Here is a 15,581-nt window from a genome sequence, read left to right as displayed (position 1 = left end):
ATGTGTTTTATGTGTGTTATGTGTTTTATGTGTGTTATGTGTTTTATGTGTGTTATGTGTTTTATGTGTGTTATGTGTTTTATCTGCGTTTTATATGTGTTATGTGTGTTATGTGTTTTATGTGTGTTATGTGTTTTATGTGTGTTATGTGTGTTATGTGTTTTATCTGTGTTTTATGTGTGGTGCAGGTGTCGCACAAGCACGTTTGAAAACACATACAAACACATACATGGAGCATGGTTCAACAGTGGGTGGATTTGACTGGAATGCGGATGCAGCGCTGCACAAACACAGTCTGAGCGCGTGTAAACTCACCCGGCTGCTCAGCGCTCCGCTCCGCAGCCTCAGTCTCTCCTCTTTTTAAAGTCTTCAGTTAAAAAAACGCTGCAGAAGTGAAAGCTGCTCTGGTATGATGCCTCAAGTTGTCAGAAGTTGTTCTAAAGCGGCGTGAAAATAAAGATGGTACTGTTTGTTCCTTCATTTGCTCAAAAAACAAAGCTTGATTAGCTTTGTCTTAAACTCACCTTTACGATTGTCACCTCAGAATAATGAGGTGAACTTTTTGCCAAATCCGGAAATCGCTGTCAGGGAAGAAAAAGCAGTTAACGCTCCGAACTTTACACTCAATACAAGAAAAACATGTTTAGGAATGAGAGCGAACCTTCTCCGAGTTTCCCGGCCTGCTCAGCGGCTGCTCCTGGAAGGATCTTGGACAACATTCCATCCCCCTCCATCCCGGGGACGCCTGCTGCTGCACTGCCGATGCCTCCGGGACGAGGGCCCGCTTTAGAGCCTGCAACCACGTCACAATGAACCACGTCACAGTGAACCACGTCACAGTGAACCACTTCAGCGATAACTACAGGAAAAGTGAATAAAGCTATATTTAAGGACTAGGAATGTCAAGATTATAAGGTTAATCGATGATCGTGATGATTTTAGTCTCAATGTAATCGTAAAGACTAAAAAATAACATATAATTGTGACATTTTTGGGAGAAAAAATATAATATTTGTCTTTTTTTTGTTCAATTAAACAAATTTCACAATATTAGGAGCAAAATTAAATCCTTGCTTCTCACTCTTTACTCAAAAAATGAACCTAAATGTAAAGTGATTTTTTTGTCTTCTGGTTTATGTCAAATTTTTGCAGTTTTGGTTCTGAATAATCGTTAATCGCAATGATTATTCTCACAATAATCGTTAAAACTGAAATTAGAAATCTAAAATCTTGGACAAACTCGTGATTCATCAGTTTGAATCAATAATATAGCTTTTTTTTAATCAAAGATCCTTCTGCCTGAATCTAAACATGCTCAACTCGTAAAGACTTTGGAGACTAAATGATGAGTTTGGAAAAGTCATCATAAACTTGACCAGAACTAGAGTAAAAAGAGAATAATCTGGTCTTTCAGTAGAAGAGTAGAAGGTCGTGTGTTACCGATCCCGGTGAGGGGCGGCTGCCCGGCCTTGTTGGTGGCGATGGGAGCTGCTTTGGCTCCTATGGCTGTGATCGGCGTAGCGTCGATCTTAGCCTGCGACGCACAACACACCAAACATCAGCATTTACCCCCCAAAACACAGAAAGACACAGCACTTTGTAAAAGGATTCTGGACATCGCGGCTCCAATCAACCAAAAAGAATATTCCGAGATGAAATGTAACAGAGGTGAAGCATTTATCATATTTTCTTTACATTTAAACGGTTTTCATGATATTATCTATCAATTTAACTATTCTAAGCTTTATATTTTTAGACTCAAACCTTAAAATAAAGGCTAAACTAAACTAAACTACAGTCTTATGTTAATAATAAGTGTAATATTTAGCTTGATTTGACTCATCTTGACATGTTACAGACTTTACTTTAGGGTCCACATATTAACTAACTAATAGTAATAGCCATAAGTGCTTAGTGAGTCTCTGTTTTTATTTATTCAGTGCTTTATTATGTTGTTTTTGTCTAAATCTATATTTTATTCAGCCCATAACTGTTTTATTCTGATTAAAGAGCTGTTCATTAGCACCATTAGCAATAGATGCTCGTGTATATGATTTACCAAAAACTAAAGTGTTACCCTTGAAATTAGATTTTAAACGGAGCGAGCTCTATTCAATGTGAGGTTAAAAATATATATTGAAAAATCAACTTGAAATTGGCGCAAATCTTACTGCACCTGAATTAAGACTAAAACCTCCTCGTTCTGTTGCCAAAACCTACAACTGAACTCGTCACAATCGACTCGAAAGTTCCTGAAAATAGAGATGAAAGTCTCTCTTTTCAGGACAAAATGCACTTATTTTATAAAAAAAACAAGTTCACGTTCTTCTTCTCACTCCTTTTGGATCTTGAATAAGAAACAATTGTAGAATTTTTGTTTCGTTTTGTTTTGGTGACTTTGGTGATGTACTTACTCTAAATAAATAAATTAAATAAATTAAATAAATTAAATAAATAAAATAAATTAAATAAATTAAATAAATTAAATAAATTAAATAAATTACATACATACAAATGCATCAAAAATAAATAACATGTTGACTCATTGAACATGGTTTTCTAACTTCCCTCTGGTAAAATAATCCATTCTGAGCAGATGCTGTGATTTTTTAAATAAAACTGCTAGAACTGCTTCTGTTTACATTTATTTCATGCACAAAGTCTGATGCAACAAAGGGAAAGACCGGGCACCAACGCGTCGCTCTCGTTTTACGGTTTCGCAGTATTTCCTTCTTCAAGTGACGTCTATCGAACCGAAGCCGAGTTTCATTTTCCATTTGTTCCGCCAGAAGCCGCAGCGGCATTTACGGCGATGCACGGGCCCCTGATCAATGCCTTTAATCTGACTGTGGGCTGAGGACCACGCCCCGAGCGAAGGCCTTCTGAATGGTAATAATTAATGCCGGATTTTCTATTGGCTGTTTATGGCTTCCTGTCAGTGCCGAGCTTTCACCCTGATTTCCTGAACAAATCTGCATAATTGTCCACATCGGGGCGTGTTGCCGAGCGCAGGCTTTCAGCTAATGGGGCGGCGATAAAGAGAAGTGGAAGAGGCATGAAGCAGGAGAAATGTATGATCTCGTGTTGGACGGGGTTTAGGGTTTGAACGGATGAAAAGGTGAAAAACAGGCAAAATATGAAGAATGGCTAAGAAAGACTTGGACGTTCAGTGTGTTTTCTCACTACGTGTTTTGCCCTGATTTATATCGTCATAAAAGCAAAAGACTTTCTGCATTTCCCCAACTCTTGGACACATTCGAACTTAAGAAGCGTCGTAAAGATAATAGTAAACAGCAGGACTAAAGTACGCTCTCCTCCTGCTTTGATTGTGCGACCCTCCTCTCTCCCCTCTCCCTCCTCTCTCCTCTCTCTCCTCTCCCTCCTCTCCCTCCTCTCCCTCCTCCTCTTCCTCCTCTTCTTCCCCATCTCCTTTGTGCATGTTCACACTTCAGCTGTGAGTGTCGCCTGCAGTGCGCAGCTTTATCTAAAATATCCTTTATGTATGTCCCTTAATGTTTCTGTAAAATCAAACTTAAAAATGCATTTGTCCATCAATCGTCCACTTACCATAGGAGACGATGTGGTCCCAGCAGGTCCGGTCTGCCTGGTCTGTCCCATAGCGCCTCCTGCTGGACCCATTTGTCCCATTTGTCCCATCTGTCCCATTTGTCCCATTTGTCCCATCTGTCCCATCTGTCCCATCTGTCCCATCTGCCCTGGTTTGTTTTGTCCTGGTCCTAGCCCCGTGCCTGGTCCCGCTGTGGAGGGCTGCTGCTGCGATCCAGGGGCAGCACCAACTCCGCCCTGGCCTTGTCTGGAGGCTTGTGTCTGGGCTTGTGTCTGCAGCGGAGCCCTCTGTCCCTGGGTTCCGTCCGTCTGAGAGCCAAGGCCGCCGCGACTGGAGCCGGACGGACCACCAGAAGGACCCTGCCCGCGGGTTGAACTACTCGATCTGGAGCCTAAGAAGATAATCCAAAAGAGCTTGTTTGTATTGGTAAAAGACATGGTCAAAATCATTTTCAAATATGATTATAGTCAGCGGGAAGAAATGGCCGTTGTTTTATTATTTTAAATCAAACGTTTAAAATGCTCAGTCGTCAGAATGATGATCAGCATTTGTTATAAAAATGCCAAATTCTTTGTGTAGAATAATGTTATAGCACTGACAAACTTATATTTCATCCCAAGGGACAAATAAAGCAACGCATTTGGACGCATGTGCAACGCATGTTGAAGCCTGACCCCTGGACTGTTGAAGCCTCTGACCCCTGGACTGTTGAAGCCTGAACCCTGGACTGTTGAAGCTTGAACCCTGGACTGTTGAAGCCCGACCCCTGGACTGTTGAAGCCTGAACCCTGGACTGTTGAAGCCCGACCCCTGGGGGTCACTCAGAGTCAAAAAATGACAAAATTTTGATTTGATTTTGCCTTCAAAGTAAAAAAAATAAGAATTTACCGACCGACCCACTTGAAAAATGTTGGGTCGGGTTACAGCAAACAGACAATCCAAATAACGTTTTTTTGGACTGAAAACAATGGCAAACGTGGGACTGGTGAGCTCTATTGTCATTGTGTTTTGAGATTTGGGAAGACACAATGAACGTGGACATAAAACAAGTGAAGAGCAGACAGAGATTTAATGACTCTTTCTACCTCGAGCTGAAGAATTTAGTGTGAGTAGATTCTCTGATAAAGTTAATTAAAAAGTGTTGATCCCTAAGGGGACGACTCGATGTAAATGTCAGGCGTCTCAAAAAATAATTATTATAATGATTTAAAAAAACAACACAAGAAAAATAAAAAGCTGTGGCCATGTTTTATCGTTTACCCAAACCAATGTGGTAAAATACAAGTACAATATTCTATACATTGTCTAACGCTAATGCTAATATGTGATATGTTTCTGATTTTCTAATAGGTTTATCAACTTCTACTGCTGTATAATAGACTTTTGAATGATGCTGCTCCTCTTCGAATTATTTCTTAAATTAGTGGGTTACTTCCTTTAAACCATTGCTTTAATTGAAATGAAAAGTAAACTTTGCCTCTTGTTAACACAGAATGCTAATACACTGTGTTGTTACCTGTCTGTCCCTGCATGTCTCCTGGAGGCTGAGATTTGCTCCTGGACGTGCGGTGTGGATCCCCCTGTCTCGATGACCTCTGTCCGTGGTGGTGCCCTGATGAATCCCGGGGATAATCTGAGGAATGGTAACTCCCGGAGCGTGACTCTCCCCTTCTGCCTGAAGACGAGGACCGTCCCGAGGGGTCGTGTCGCATAGAAGGGTCTTTGGGGTGGGCCTTGGAAGACCTGGAGGTAGAGATAGATGATAAGGAAAAAAATTACTATTCTTTTTTTGAATTACTATCTCAATCCGTTTAGCACTGGGCTTGCTCGTGCTACTGCTTTTACTACTACTTCTTCTATTACCACCACTGCTTCTACTTCTTCCAAAGCTCACTCTTGCTTCTCCTTCGCCTTTCTTCTGTTCACACTACTGAGGGATGGGTCCTACCTTGAAGGGCGTTGTTCGTCTGAGTGCCTGGAGGATGAGTGGCGGCCGGTGCTGCCATGCTGTCTCTGGTCGCGGGATGAGGTGTGTCTTCCGCTGTGGCTGTACTCCTCCTGAGGCCATAGGTCCTCTTCAGGTGGCTCATCGTAATCGTGGTACGTGTGTTTGACTCCGCCATGTCCCCTGCTTCGAGATGATGAGTGGCTGCCATAGTGTCGCGAACTGGGGCGGGGCTTCTCGAACCAGTCTGTCTCCTCCTGCCCCAAATGGTAGGCTTTGGAAACCGAGAGCAAGTCACAGTCAATCTCCATGTCGTTTGGAGACAGCGGCATGCAGGCTGAGAGTCGAGAAGAAGGCAGGAGGACGACCAACAGCATGCAACAGACGAGAGGAGCAGGAGACAGATAGAGAGAGGCAGAAATGAAAAAAAAAAAAAACACTTACAGTCATGCACTTCACACTACACATCAACTTGGAACATTACAAGACATGTAAAGATACAGACACTGCAGAGTAGTCCACTGTCGTAGCCATGTTGGAACTACAATATGAACAAACTTTCACTTCAAAGAGCTATGTTTGAATATTAAGATTTTAAATATGTATATTTTAGATATTTTACATACATATTGACACTTTTGTGTCATAACCTAGCAACTTTTTTTTAGAATGAAACTACACCTAACTATATTGAGCATCATACTATCAATTTCAAAAATAGGGGGCTCACTTTCCAGAATTTCTAAGGAGTTATCATTTAAGAGGAGTAATGTACAATTAAGAAACTGCTTTATTCTAAAATGTAAAAGTAAATGGGATTTCTCCACCTACAGCAGTCCAGACCAAGTTGAGCTAATGATCAAGTCATCACTGACAAGTTGCCCCAAGGCCATTGAACTATGGGCCAAATATGCATAATTAATTTCCTTAACAAGGAAATGATCAAATATACCTTAACCTTAATCTATTGTATTAAGAGTTGTTGCCTAATGACATCAAACACAGAATGCAGAAAAAAGATTAGACAGTGACTGCATGTTGGCACAATAAGGCTCAATAGAAATTGTACGAAATGGGCTGCTTTGCAGTGTGGAGAATGTAACATAAAAAGACATATAAATCAGACATAGTAAAAGATCAACCCTGTAAGAAAGAACACACAAGGCATCAGTGACGTGCAAAGACCTTGGACGTGACTCAGAGTTTAGAGGACGAAGGAAACGACCACGCCGACCATGCGAGAAGTAGACAGACTTGACGGACAGGCGAGCGGGCGGGCGGACGAACAAGACAGGCAGACAGACAGACAGTTGTCCATTCATAAGAGCTCCAAGTGATGGAAAACACCAGCATGCAACCACTAGCTCTGTCTTTGTGCCACAGGCTGCCTGTTCGTTAGGCCTTGCCTCTGGGTGGGTGGGGAGGCACTTAATAAAATGGTGGGGGCAGTAATAGAGACTGTGCGGGAGACCCTCGCACAATTACCTTCGCTGTCTGACACAGCGCAATGATAATCGTCTATTAAGTATGTGTCATCCGATTTGTAGACGTGTGTCCTGGGGAGGTCCCGAAAATGGTCCTGCACATCTGGGAGGGAATGACTGGACCCATACTGGCCATAATAGTATTGATATTTACTGCTTCGACCCTCGTAAGGATCTGGACCTAAACTCGATGACCGGCGTGAACTTATGAACCTCCCCATGGGACTGAGAGGAGTTTCTTCTTCAGAGTATTGCCTGGTTGGGTGGCGGCCCCGGCTATGGCCAGAGCGGTAGGACCGGTCGTCCCTTTCGTAGGAGCGACTGCGGTACCCTGAATAGTCCCGGGAAGATATTTTGTCCATGCCATAACCGTGGGAACGGGAGCGGCCATTGGGGGTGTAGTAAATCCGATCATCCTCGTCAAACATTGATCCGTAGTATCTGCTGATGTGACCAGAGCCAGTGTTGCTGTCGACAGTGTTCCGCTTGAAGCCGTAGTCCTCGATCAGTTGACGTCCTCTGATTTGGGACGAGGGATAGGCCCCACCCCCTGCTGTTGCTGAGGTGTATGCTGCCAGGTCTGCCTCCACGTCCCGGGCCTCTTCAATGGGGGAGAACTTGGAGATTTTCTGCTCAATGCTCCCCAGTTTACGGTGCTTGCTGCGCTTGGTGGACATGACGGCGGGTGCCAAGAGGCTTCTCTGCTTTTGTCGAATACCGCCATGTTTGAAGTCGTAGTCATACAAATAGGAGAATCCCCCACCCGTACCCCCTAGTGTTCCGTGCCTGTAGCTGCTCTTACCCCTGCCGTGCTGGTCGTACATGTCTTCCTGTAGTGCTGCTTCGTCCTCTGGAGCCCTGCCATAGGAGCCAGTGCCACCGCGCGTCGTGCTGCTGTGGACGTCTCCCGGGTATCGCCCTGTGCCGCCATGATGCATCATGTCCCCTGTTGTCGTGCCCAGCCCGTCTTTTGCCGTCAGCTCACTAACATCATCACACATCATGTAGTTTCTGGGTATGTTTTGCTCTAAGCCAGGGCCCCCATACATTGCATCTGTAGTGCTATATGTCGACGGACTGTCTACTGGATGCCCGTATGCATTGGAAACAGTTGAAGTGTATTGTCCATAAGAACTAGCTGTGGTAGTTGTATAGCCATAAGTATTAGCAGTAGTTGTAGTATACTGGCCATAGGAGGTAGGTGCGCTTGAAGTATATTGTCCGTAAGTACTAGGTGGCATGGCATACCCACCATAGCTGCTGGACACTGGAGCAGAATTGTAAGGGCCATAAGAGCTAGCCATAGTTGTAGTACCACCATATTGTCCATATGAAGGTGCTGCACTGGAATAGGTTGCATCTTGAGCAGTTGTTGTTACCACCACTGTCGGGTTGCTAAGAGTTTCATAATTTGTGGGCATCTTGTGCTCCAGATCGGCAAGAGTGGTCTGCCTCGGCCTTCCCGGATGCACTGTCAGGATATCAGCCTGGGGTTGGCCAGGATAAGGAGCAGTGGTTTGGCTGGGGTAGGAGGACACAGCACTTGGATATGGTGAGTTGTGGGTGGGGTACGGTGGCTGACCCGGGGGAGCGGGCGCAAAGCCAGTTGTGGTGTGCCCAGGCTGGGGTTGCGGGGCAGCTGGTATCCCCAGTTCTGTCTGGGGGTATGGGGGCTGGGCTTGGGGGTAAGTGTGAGAGGGATATGAGGATGGAGGCTGATAGGTAGGTCCAGGGGGAGGGGGGCCATGTGTCTGGAGAGGCGTTGGCTGCGGTAGCGCCTGGGATTGCGACACTGACGGGTAGGGAGGTTGGTTGTATGTTGAGGATTGGTAGGGGACACTTGATGGTTGGATGGGTGCTTGTTGTTGACTTTGCGGATACTGACATGACATGTATGAAGACGTGGGTGGGTACTGCGCCGCTGTGTTGAGGTCGCTGGGGAACTGGCTCAACGGCGCGGTACTTGGCCTCGTCGTCAGCAAACCATTAGTGTCATGCATACCCGAAGCTGCTAAACGGAGATTATTCAACTCACTGTCCGACATATAATCCCTAGTGTCCCCCATACACCTGAGGTAAGCAATATCCCTCCTCTCCCTCTCCTTCACCAATGTCTCTTTCCTCTGATGGATGCCTAACTCTAAGTATCGTAGCTTGGCATCAATTTCCTTCTCTTCCTCCTCCAGTTCGGCTTGCTGCTTGCGGAGCTTGGTGGACTCTTGCTCCACGGCTTTCAGTTCGTGGGTGAGGTCCTTGAGGAGGCTGGCTTTAGCTGCCAGACCTGATCGGGAGCTGGGCTTGAGGCTGGGCACGGCTGGCAGGTAGACTTGTTGTAGCGTGGGGGTCATCATAGGCAGGTGGTGCGAGGTTGCAACAGTCTCCTCAGGAGGTGGGCTAGGAAGGGTCCGCTTCACCTTACGGAGCAGGGAGCTCTGCTGCAACGCAGCCAACTGCAGAGAGAGACAGACCGAGAGATATAGGGGTGGGGGTAGGGGAGAGAGAACAGGAAATGGGGGCAAAAATGGATGGACAATGGGGGAAATTGGACAATTGGAAAGGTGGAAGATGGATTGAGTTATAAGGAACACAATTGAAAGAGACAAGATGTGATATGAAAATGTAAGACCGATTGGGAGAACAGGCAAAAGCATGCAGAGTTAGGGAGTGGTGTATAAGGAAGTAATGGGTGGCGTAAGAAGTCAGACAATGTTGAGACAAGATACAGTGTGATAAGTGATAAGCAATTGTTATAGGACAGATGCACAAGCAGAACCATTTGTGTAGGTAACATTTTTAGGGTAGAATTAGTGGCATGCAAATGCATTGGACATATGTAGCAATAAGGCAAACCAAGCAACAGATGCAACCCAAGAATTGAAATGCGTGAACATTTAGTGATTGTGGTGACATCATGAACAACACCCAAAGGCAGACATTGAGATAAGAATTATAGTTTGGATAGGTACATGTTAACAAATTGCATAGAAATGCATTGAGTGAAGGTGGAGATGAGAGTAAACAAACGGTGGGTGAGTTGAACGTGTTAGAGAAACAATATTGCCGACACAGGAGTTGGTGAAAGGGGAGTATGGGAAAGGAGGAAGAGAGGAAAACTCAAAAAGACAAAGAGGTCAAAGGACAGAAAGGACAAGACAACGTACAGACACGGACGAGACACAGGGAACAAGAGTGGAGTTTGTGTTAGCAGACATACAACACATGACAGTCACAGAGACTCAGAGAGTACTTGTATTAGTTCACAAAATGTATTTATTTCAAAACCATTTGTATGTATATATATATATATATATATATATATATTTTTTTTTTATTTTTTATTTGTTTAGCAAGTTTAAGATTTGTTAAACTAATTTAGCTAAATTGTTGATTACAGTTAGACAATATAAAGATGATTCTACATTTTTGTACCAGCCTTAGGCCTAGATTATTAGACAAACTGAACAAGTGGGAATAAAAATCTCAGTATATTGTAATATAACAATTGAGAACCATAATTTTACTTGATCAAAATAATGAAATCACTATTCCATGAGCTTGTTGACATAAACTAGAGATGCGATAATTTCATTTAAACAAATACAATGTATTACTTTGCTCTTAGTGATTAGTTTTAAAACTTTATGCGTAGGTAGATAGAAAAAATGTTCTTTTAAGACTATAATAAATGAAGTGGCAAAACTACTCAATAAGCAATCAGCAAAATGGTGGCTCATTATAAGTTCCATAAAACCACAGTGAATGAATATTGACTTGTAAAGAAAACATATTAAAAATGCTTTGAATCATTTCTCACTGCTGTTGTTGCTGTTGTTGCTGTTGTTGCTGTTGTTGCTGTTGTTGCTGTTGTTGCTGTTGTTGCTGTTGTGTTGAGCCTGAACTCGCTTGGAGAAGCAACAAGGCGAAACCATTATGTGAGATTGGATCTTATGAATAATTTAAAAATACGTTCCAATATCCAAAGTTCATAAAAGTGCATTAGTCAAGGGTTCTGTGCCACTCAAAACATCATACGTTTTTGGGAATACACTTTCTTTTAATGATACAATTGTAGTGGTGAGTATGTTGCTGTGAAGTCAAACGATTTGTAAAGATATATAAAGACATTATAATTAAAACATACAGCACTGTGCTAGGATTGTTTTGTTAATAACATTTATATTTTTGTTTAATTTTGCTGATTATCAACACATATAAAGATACACAAAACAGGAATATCTACATTACTACATTGACAAATAATATGACCAGTTTTGACCAGTTTACTTTTTGTTATCTGCAAGCCAGGAATATTTTGTTGTGTGTATGTGTTCACCTTCATAGACCCTAGTAAAACAACAACAACAAACAACTATAGAATTACAGAAACAAAACATCTAGAATCTTCTGAATTCCAGAAAAGCTAACATAGGTGAACATCTCATGTACTCTATCGCCTTTTTCATTCTCACTGGCTAAAATAAACTCACCATCTTCTTCCCTACTTTACTCTGATACTATAAATAACCAAGTGGTCATGAATGATGTGGTTAAGTGGCACGTCTTGTACATTCAGAGTTTTACTGTTATGGTCAGCAATTGCTCTCAGTCGAACAAGAGCTATTCATTCCAAGTAATGTGTTAAGTAAGTGCCACTTGACAGCATTTGTCCAAAGAATGTAATTAACAGTAAAAGCTAATGCAAAGACGGAGACGTTTATTCCACCTTCTGCACATGAGTGTGTTGAAGCTCTAGATACTATTATTAAGTTAAGTTCAACAAATATGTTTGATGCTTGTTAATGTATGACCAATTGTTATCTTTGTTAAAAAAAAATAATAATAATAATATACTAAGCCCAATACTAGAATTTGGGGCATTTATCCCATTTTCAAGTTCAGATTTATTTCCAATTCTCATACCCGTTGGATATCTATACTTAAGTACAAAAAGTACATTTGCAGTCCAATCTTACTATTCTATTCCAATAAAATTCCACACAGTAGTTTTGTACCAATTTGTGGACAAACAGCGGAATAATTTAGCATTTTGTACAAGACATATCTAAGCACTTGGCCCACAGTGACAGAGGAAACTTATCAATACATGCTTCCTAGTCTGCCAACGAATCATTTATTTTAAATGTTTTATATTGGACTAATTATTCTGATCCAAGAAATCAGTAAAATCCCACTTTCACTTATTAAATTAACCTATATATCTAGCCTTTTTCCAATTGGACAACAGCGAAGTTGTAGAAGGCAACACGTTTTATCAAATACCTTATTACTTCAAACCGCCCTCTACTCAGCTCCGGTTTGATTGTCGTTACCTGGTTCTGTAGCGCCTGCTGCTGGTAGAGGGCCAGCCGGGCCTTGGTGTGCTCGTCTGTGGTCGGGCTGAGCGGTTTAGGGTCCGACATGGACCTCTGGGTGCTCTTGATGGGCCTCGGCATGGACGGGTGTCGTTGAGGCGACTCAGCCGTGTACGACTTCTGCTGGGGCGTCACATGGGCCTTGTTCAACCTCTCGCTTGATAAGGACGTCTCCAAAAGTCGATGAGGCGACACCGGGGACACCGGCGAGTAGAGAACTTGGGGCGACTTGGGTGTACTTTGCTGTTGTCGGATTATACTTGATATTGATTCGTTGTGGATGTGGTTGTGAGGTTGGTAATTGATCTCCAAAGGATCGGGTCTGCGCCTTTCAAATTTAGCCGCATTAGCCGCAATCTGCTGCTGTTGTCTTTGGCTCAAAATCTCGCTGGATTGTTGAGTCCCGCTGCCTGTTGACGTTGAGTACGGGCTAACTGTAGTTGGGACACTAAGCTGCGGCGCTACAACCCCTTGCGATTGCGCCTCCGGGTCAGTTTGACAAGCCAAAGATTGTCCCTTCTGCGTTCTCTCAGGTCCAGAAATGTAGTGAACAATCTCGACTTTGTTTGGATCAGGGACAGTCACGTGGATGGCAGGAGAGACCCTTCCCAAATGTTCGACTTCGGTCTGGCAGGACATTTCGCGGATGGTTTGGATGGCGATGCTGGAGGAAATGGTCTTGTCGGCTTTGGGTTGGGTCGGCACGGTGGTGGTGGTGGAGGAGGTGGTGGTGCTGGTGGTTTCGGCGTGGCGGGAGTACCGGGAGCGCCTTCTCCGTACCGGGTGCTCTGTCTCAACCTTGTCCTCATCGTCGTCGGTCTGAACGGAACAGTCCACGCTGCGTCCACGTCTGCGGCTTCGAGGGCGCATCATGTACCTACCATAACATACAAATATTTATACTTCAAAACACTGGGTTAGATAATGCAAATCATTTATGTTCTTTTGCTCATTCATGTAGTGGTCCACTAGAGACATCCCAACTACTTTGGTCCTTACCCTGGGAAAATTACATGAGAATACTATTAAAATGTGAAATATTTCTCAAATAGGAATAAAAGGTATGAGAAAACTACTCTTTTTTAATCTAAAAGTGAATGTAAATTCAATGTGATTAAAAACTAGCGATCTTGTCCCCTGTTCTAAGGTGAATGTAGTAGATAATTTGATGTCTTGTAATATAAACCTGAGTTTTTATGTTAACAACTAGTTGAAATGATTTAACTCCAGATTGCAGTGTTTGATTTATTTAAAACATGGAACCAATTAGTTCAGAGGAATTGATCTTAACCTGAACTTGATAAAGAGCATTGATCAACTGACTCAACTACCCAATTAGTTTGTTAATGATATTTGTCAATTCCCTATTAAAACCTTTTTGCTGACATAGCTATTTTCCAATTGTATTGCATGTTTACTATCTTGTTTCAGAAATGCCTGAAGCTACAGTTATGGAGCCCAGTGGAATGAGCATTGCATTAGATTCTGTGTGAAGGATCAGATTTCAGAGTGCATTTGATGTGAGAACAAATCAATACAAACTGCTCTAAATCATGGAGTAAAAGTATAACATATTAGATGCAGAGCCACTGGGATTTTCTGAGTGGAAAATCTCCACTGAAGTCTCTTCTGTTGAATAAAACTGCCCCAGGCCTGAATCATAAATACACGACTCTGAGTCTGAATTCAGCCTTTTGAACATAAGAAAATCGACATAACATACAAGATCAAAACGCATGTCATACATATGCTCTGATGGCCACAGTTCATATAAAATTACCATGCTTTAGTTATTTGATATATATTAATAACTTCATTCATGGTGTGGCTTGAGCAGAGGCTCCCAATGGCAAAACAGTGGGATTGTGGGAGGGTGTATCCAACTTCACCAATTATGGAGTTTTGGCAGTTCTTGGTCCTATGAAGTTATGAAGTAGGAGTTTTTAATCAAATAAAAATAATGGAAAAGACTCCACTCCGCAGTTGACAGTCTATGTACCGCCCTGTATCTCTTTCTTAAAACAAGATCAATCTTCACAACGATTTCTGCCTGTTTTTGCGGTGAAAGTTTGTTTTTGCAGATTCAGTCCTTTCTCTACCTCTCTTCTGTGTCCTCATCGTCGGTCTGCACACAGCTGTCCACTGCGCGCCTGGGGGTCCCGTAGAAGTACACGTCCCCGTCGTCCCGGGACAGGCGGGTCATGGAGCTGTGTTTCCTCATGGCGCGGGCCTCCAGCTGCTCCTCCTGACTGCGCAGGCAAATCTCTGACGAGGAGTTGGGCAGGGAGCGTGAACCAGCGTGAGAGGAATCCATGTACGGGTGCACCGGCTGGCCACTCGCGTCAACCTACGGCCATGAAGAGGAGAAGCAGATTTGAGAGAGTTTTCATTCACATAAAAAGTAATACAAGAAACCAGAGGGCCTTTTGTTTTTAAAAAATGTTAGGTGTCTCATTTAGTTCTCCACCACCTCCATGCAACAATCTATTTCACAAGCATCTACAATACGATACAATTCTGTTCATGGCAATGCAACTGAAATGAATAAAGGATGCTCCCTTAATTCACTTATAATTTTTGGCTGTGGAATTAGAAATTGTTTCAAAAGTTTTCATTTGGACACTGTTTTTTGGAACTAAGACATTTCCACTACCTTCCAGAAGTCATGTTCATTTAGACATCACACCAAATATAGTTCAAATTAATATCATCTTATTCATCTATTGTTTGAAAAGTGCTAAACCATTGTTTACTTGCCACTAAAATATGATAAAACATTGTCTTTTCTGTATGATAATGTGACCAGCCCTTTCTCAGGAGACAATAAAGGATGATCTAATTAGCTCTAATTCCTTATCCTTATCTAAATACTGATGTAGTGCCAAGCAATGGACTTTCAACTTTTGGAACCCCCTAGTGGCTTTACCATTGCAAGCTTTATACATGATTAAACCCTATGGAGATGTGCAATTTACATATCAGTCATTATCTGAGCAGATTTATATGTCACATGTTAATTTCCATCTGTTGTCCCTAGACAGGCTACCAGGTACGAGTAAAGCTCACACATAAAACACAACCACATTAGGGGACCACAGACAAGAACAATGAAACATGTTGGTTGCCCTCTATTTGAAACACTGAAATAGATTAAATGGCAGCACAAATGATATTCGGGGACCTAATTAAGCAATATTGTGCCCTATTATATT

General features: G+C 42.7%; 1 protein-coding gene across 1 annotated transcript in view; it reads right to left on the bottom strand.

The window, feature by feature from the left end:
• Nucleotides 1-524: 524 nt before the first annotated feature.
• bsna (bassoon presynaptic cytomatrix protein a) overlaps nucleotides 525-15,581 on the bottom strand; it is a 29,084-nt gene continuing 14,027 nt past the window's right edge. The window contains exons 5-13 of the mRNA XM_072448673.1: nucleotides 14,469-14,716; nucleotides 12,328-13,246; nucleotides 6,999-9,447; nucleotides 5,517-5,787; nucleotides 5,085-5,311; nucleotides 3,568-3,959; nucleotides 1,441-1,534; nucleotides 662-793; nucleotides 525-581 (exon numbers count right to left, since the gene is read on the bottom strand). Coding sequence (XP_072304774.1) covers nucleotides 541-581; nucleotides 662-793; nucleotides 1,441-1,534; nucleotides 3,568-3,959; nucleotides 5,085-5,311; nucleotides 5,517-5,787; nucleotides 6,999-9,447; nucleotides 12,328-13,246; nucleotides 14,469-14,716 — 4,773 coding nt within the window. The 3' untranslated portion in view covers nucleotides 525-540. The remainder of the gene's footprint in view (nucleotides 582-661; nucleotides 794-1,440; nucleotides 1,535-3,567; nucleotides 3,960-5,084; nucleotides 5,312-5,516; nucleotides 5,788-6,998; nucleotides 9,448-12,327; nucleotides 13,247-14,468; nucleotides 14,717-15,581) is intronic.

Source organism: Eucyclogobius newberryi, unplaced genomic scaffold (assembly GCF_026437365.1).
Source record: "Eucyclogobius newberryi isolate DKJ021-1_F unplaced genomic scaffold, fEucNew1.0.hap1 SCAF_17, whole genome shotgun sequence".
Lineage (NCBI taxonomy): Eukaryota > Metazoa > Chordata > Actinopteri > Gobiiformes > Gobiidae > Eucyclogobius > Eucyclogobius newberryi.
This window is presented reverse-complemented; position numbering and strand designations above follow the sequence as displayed.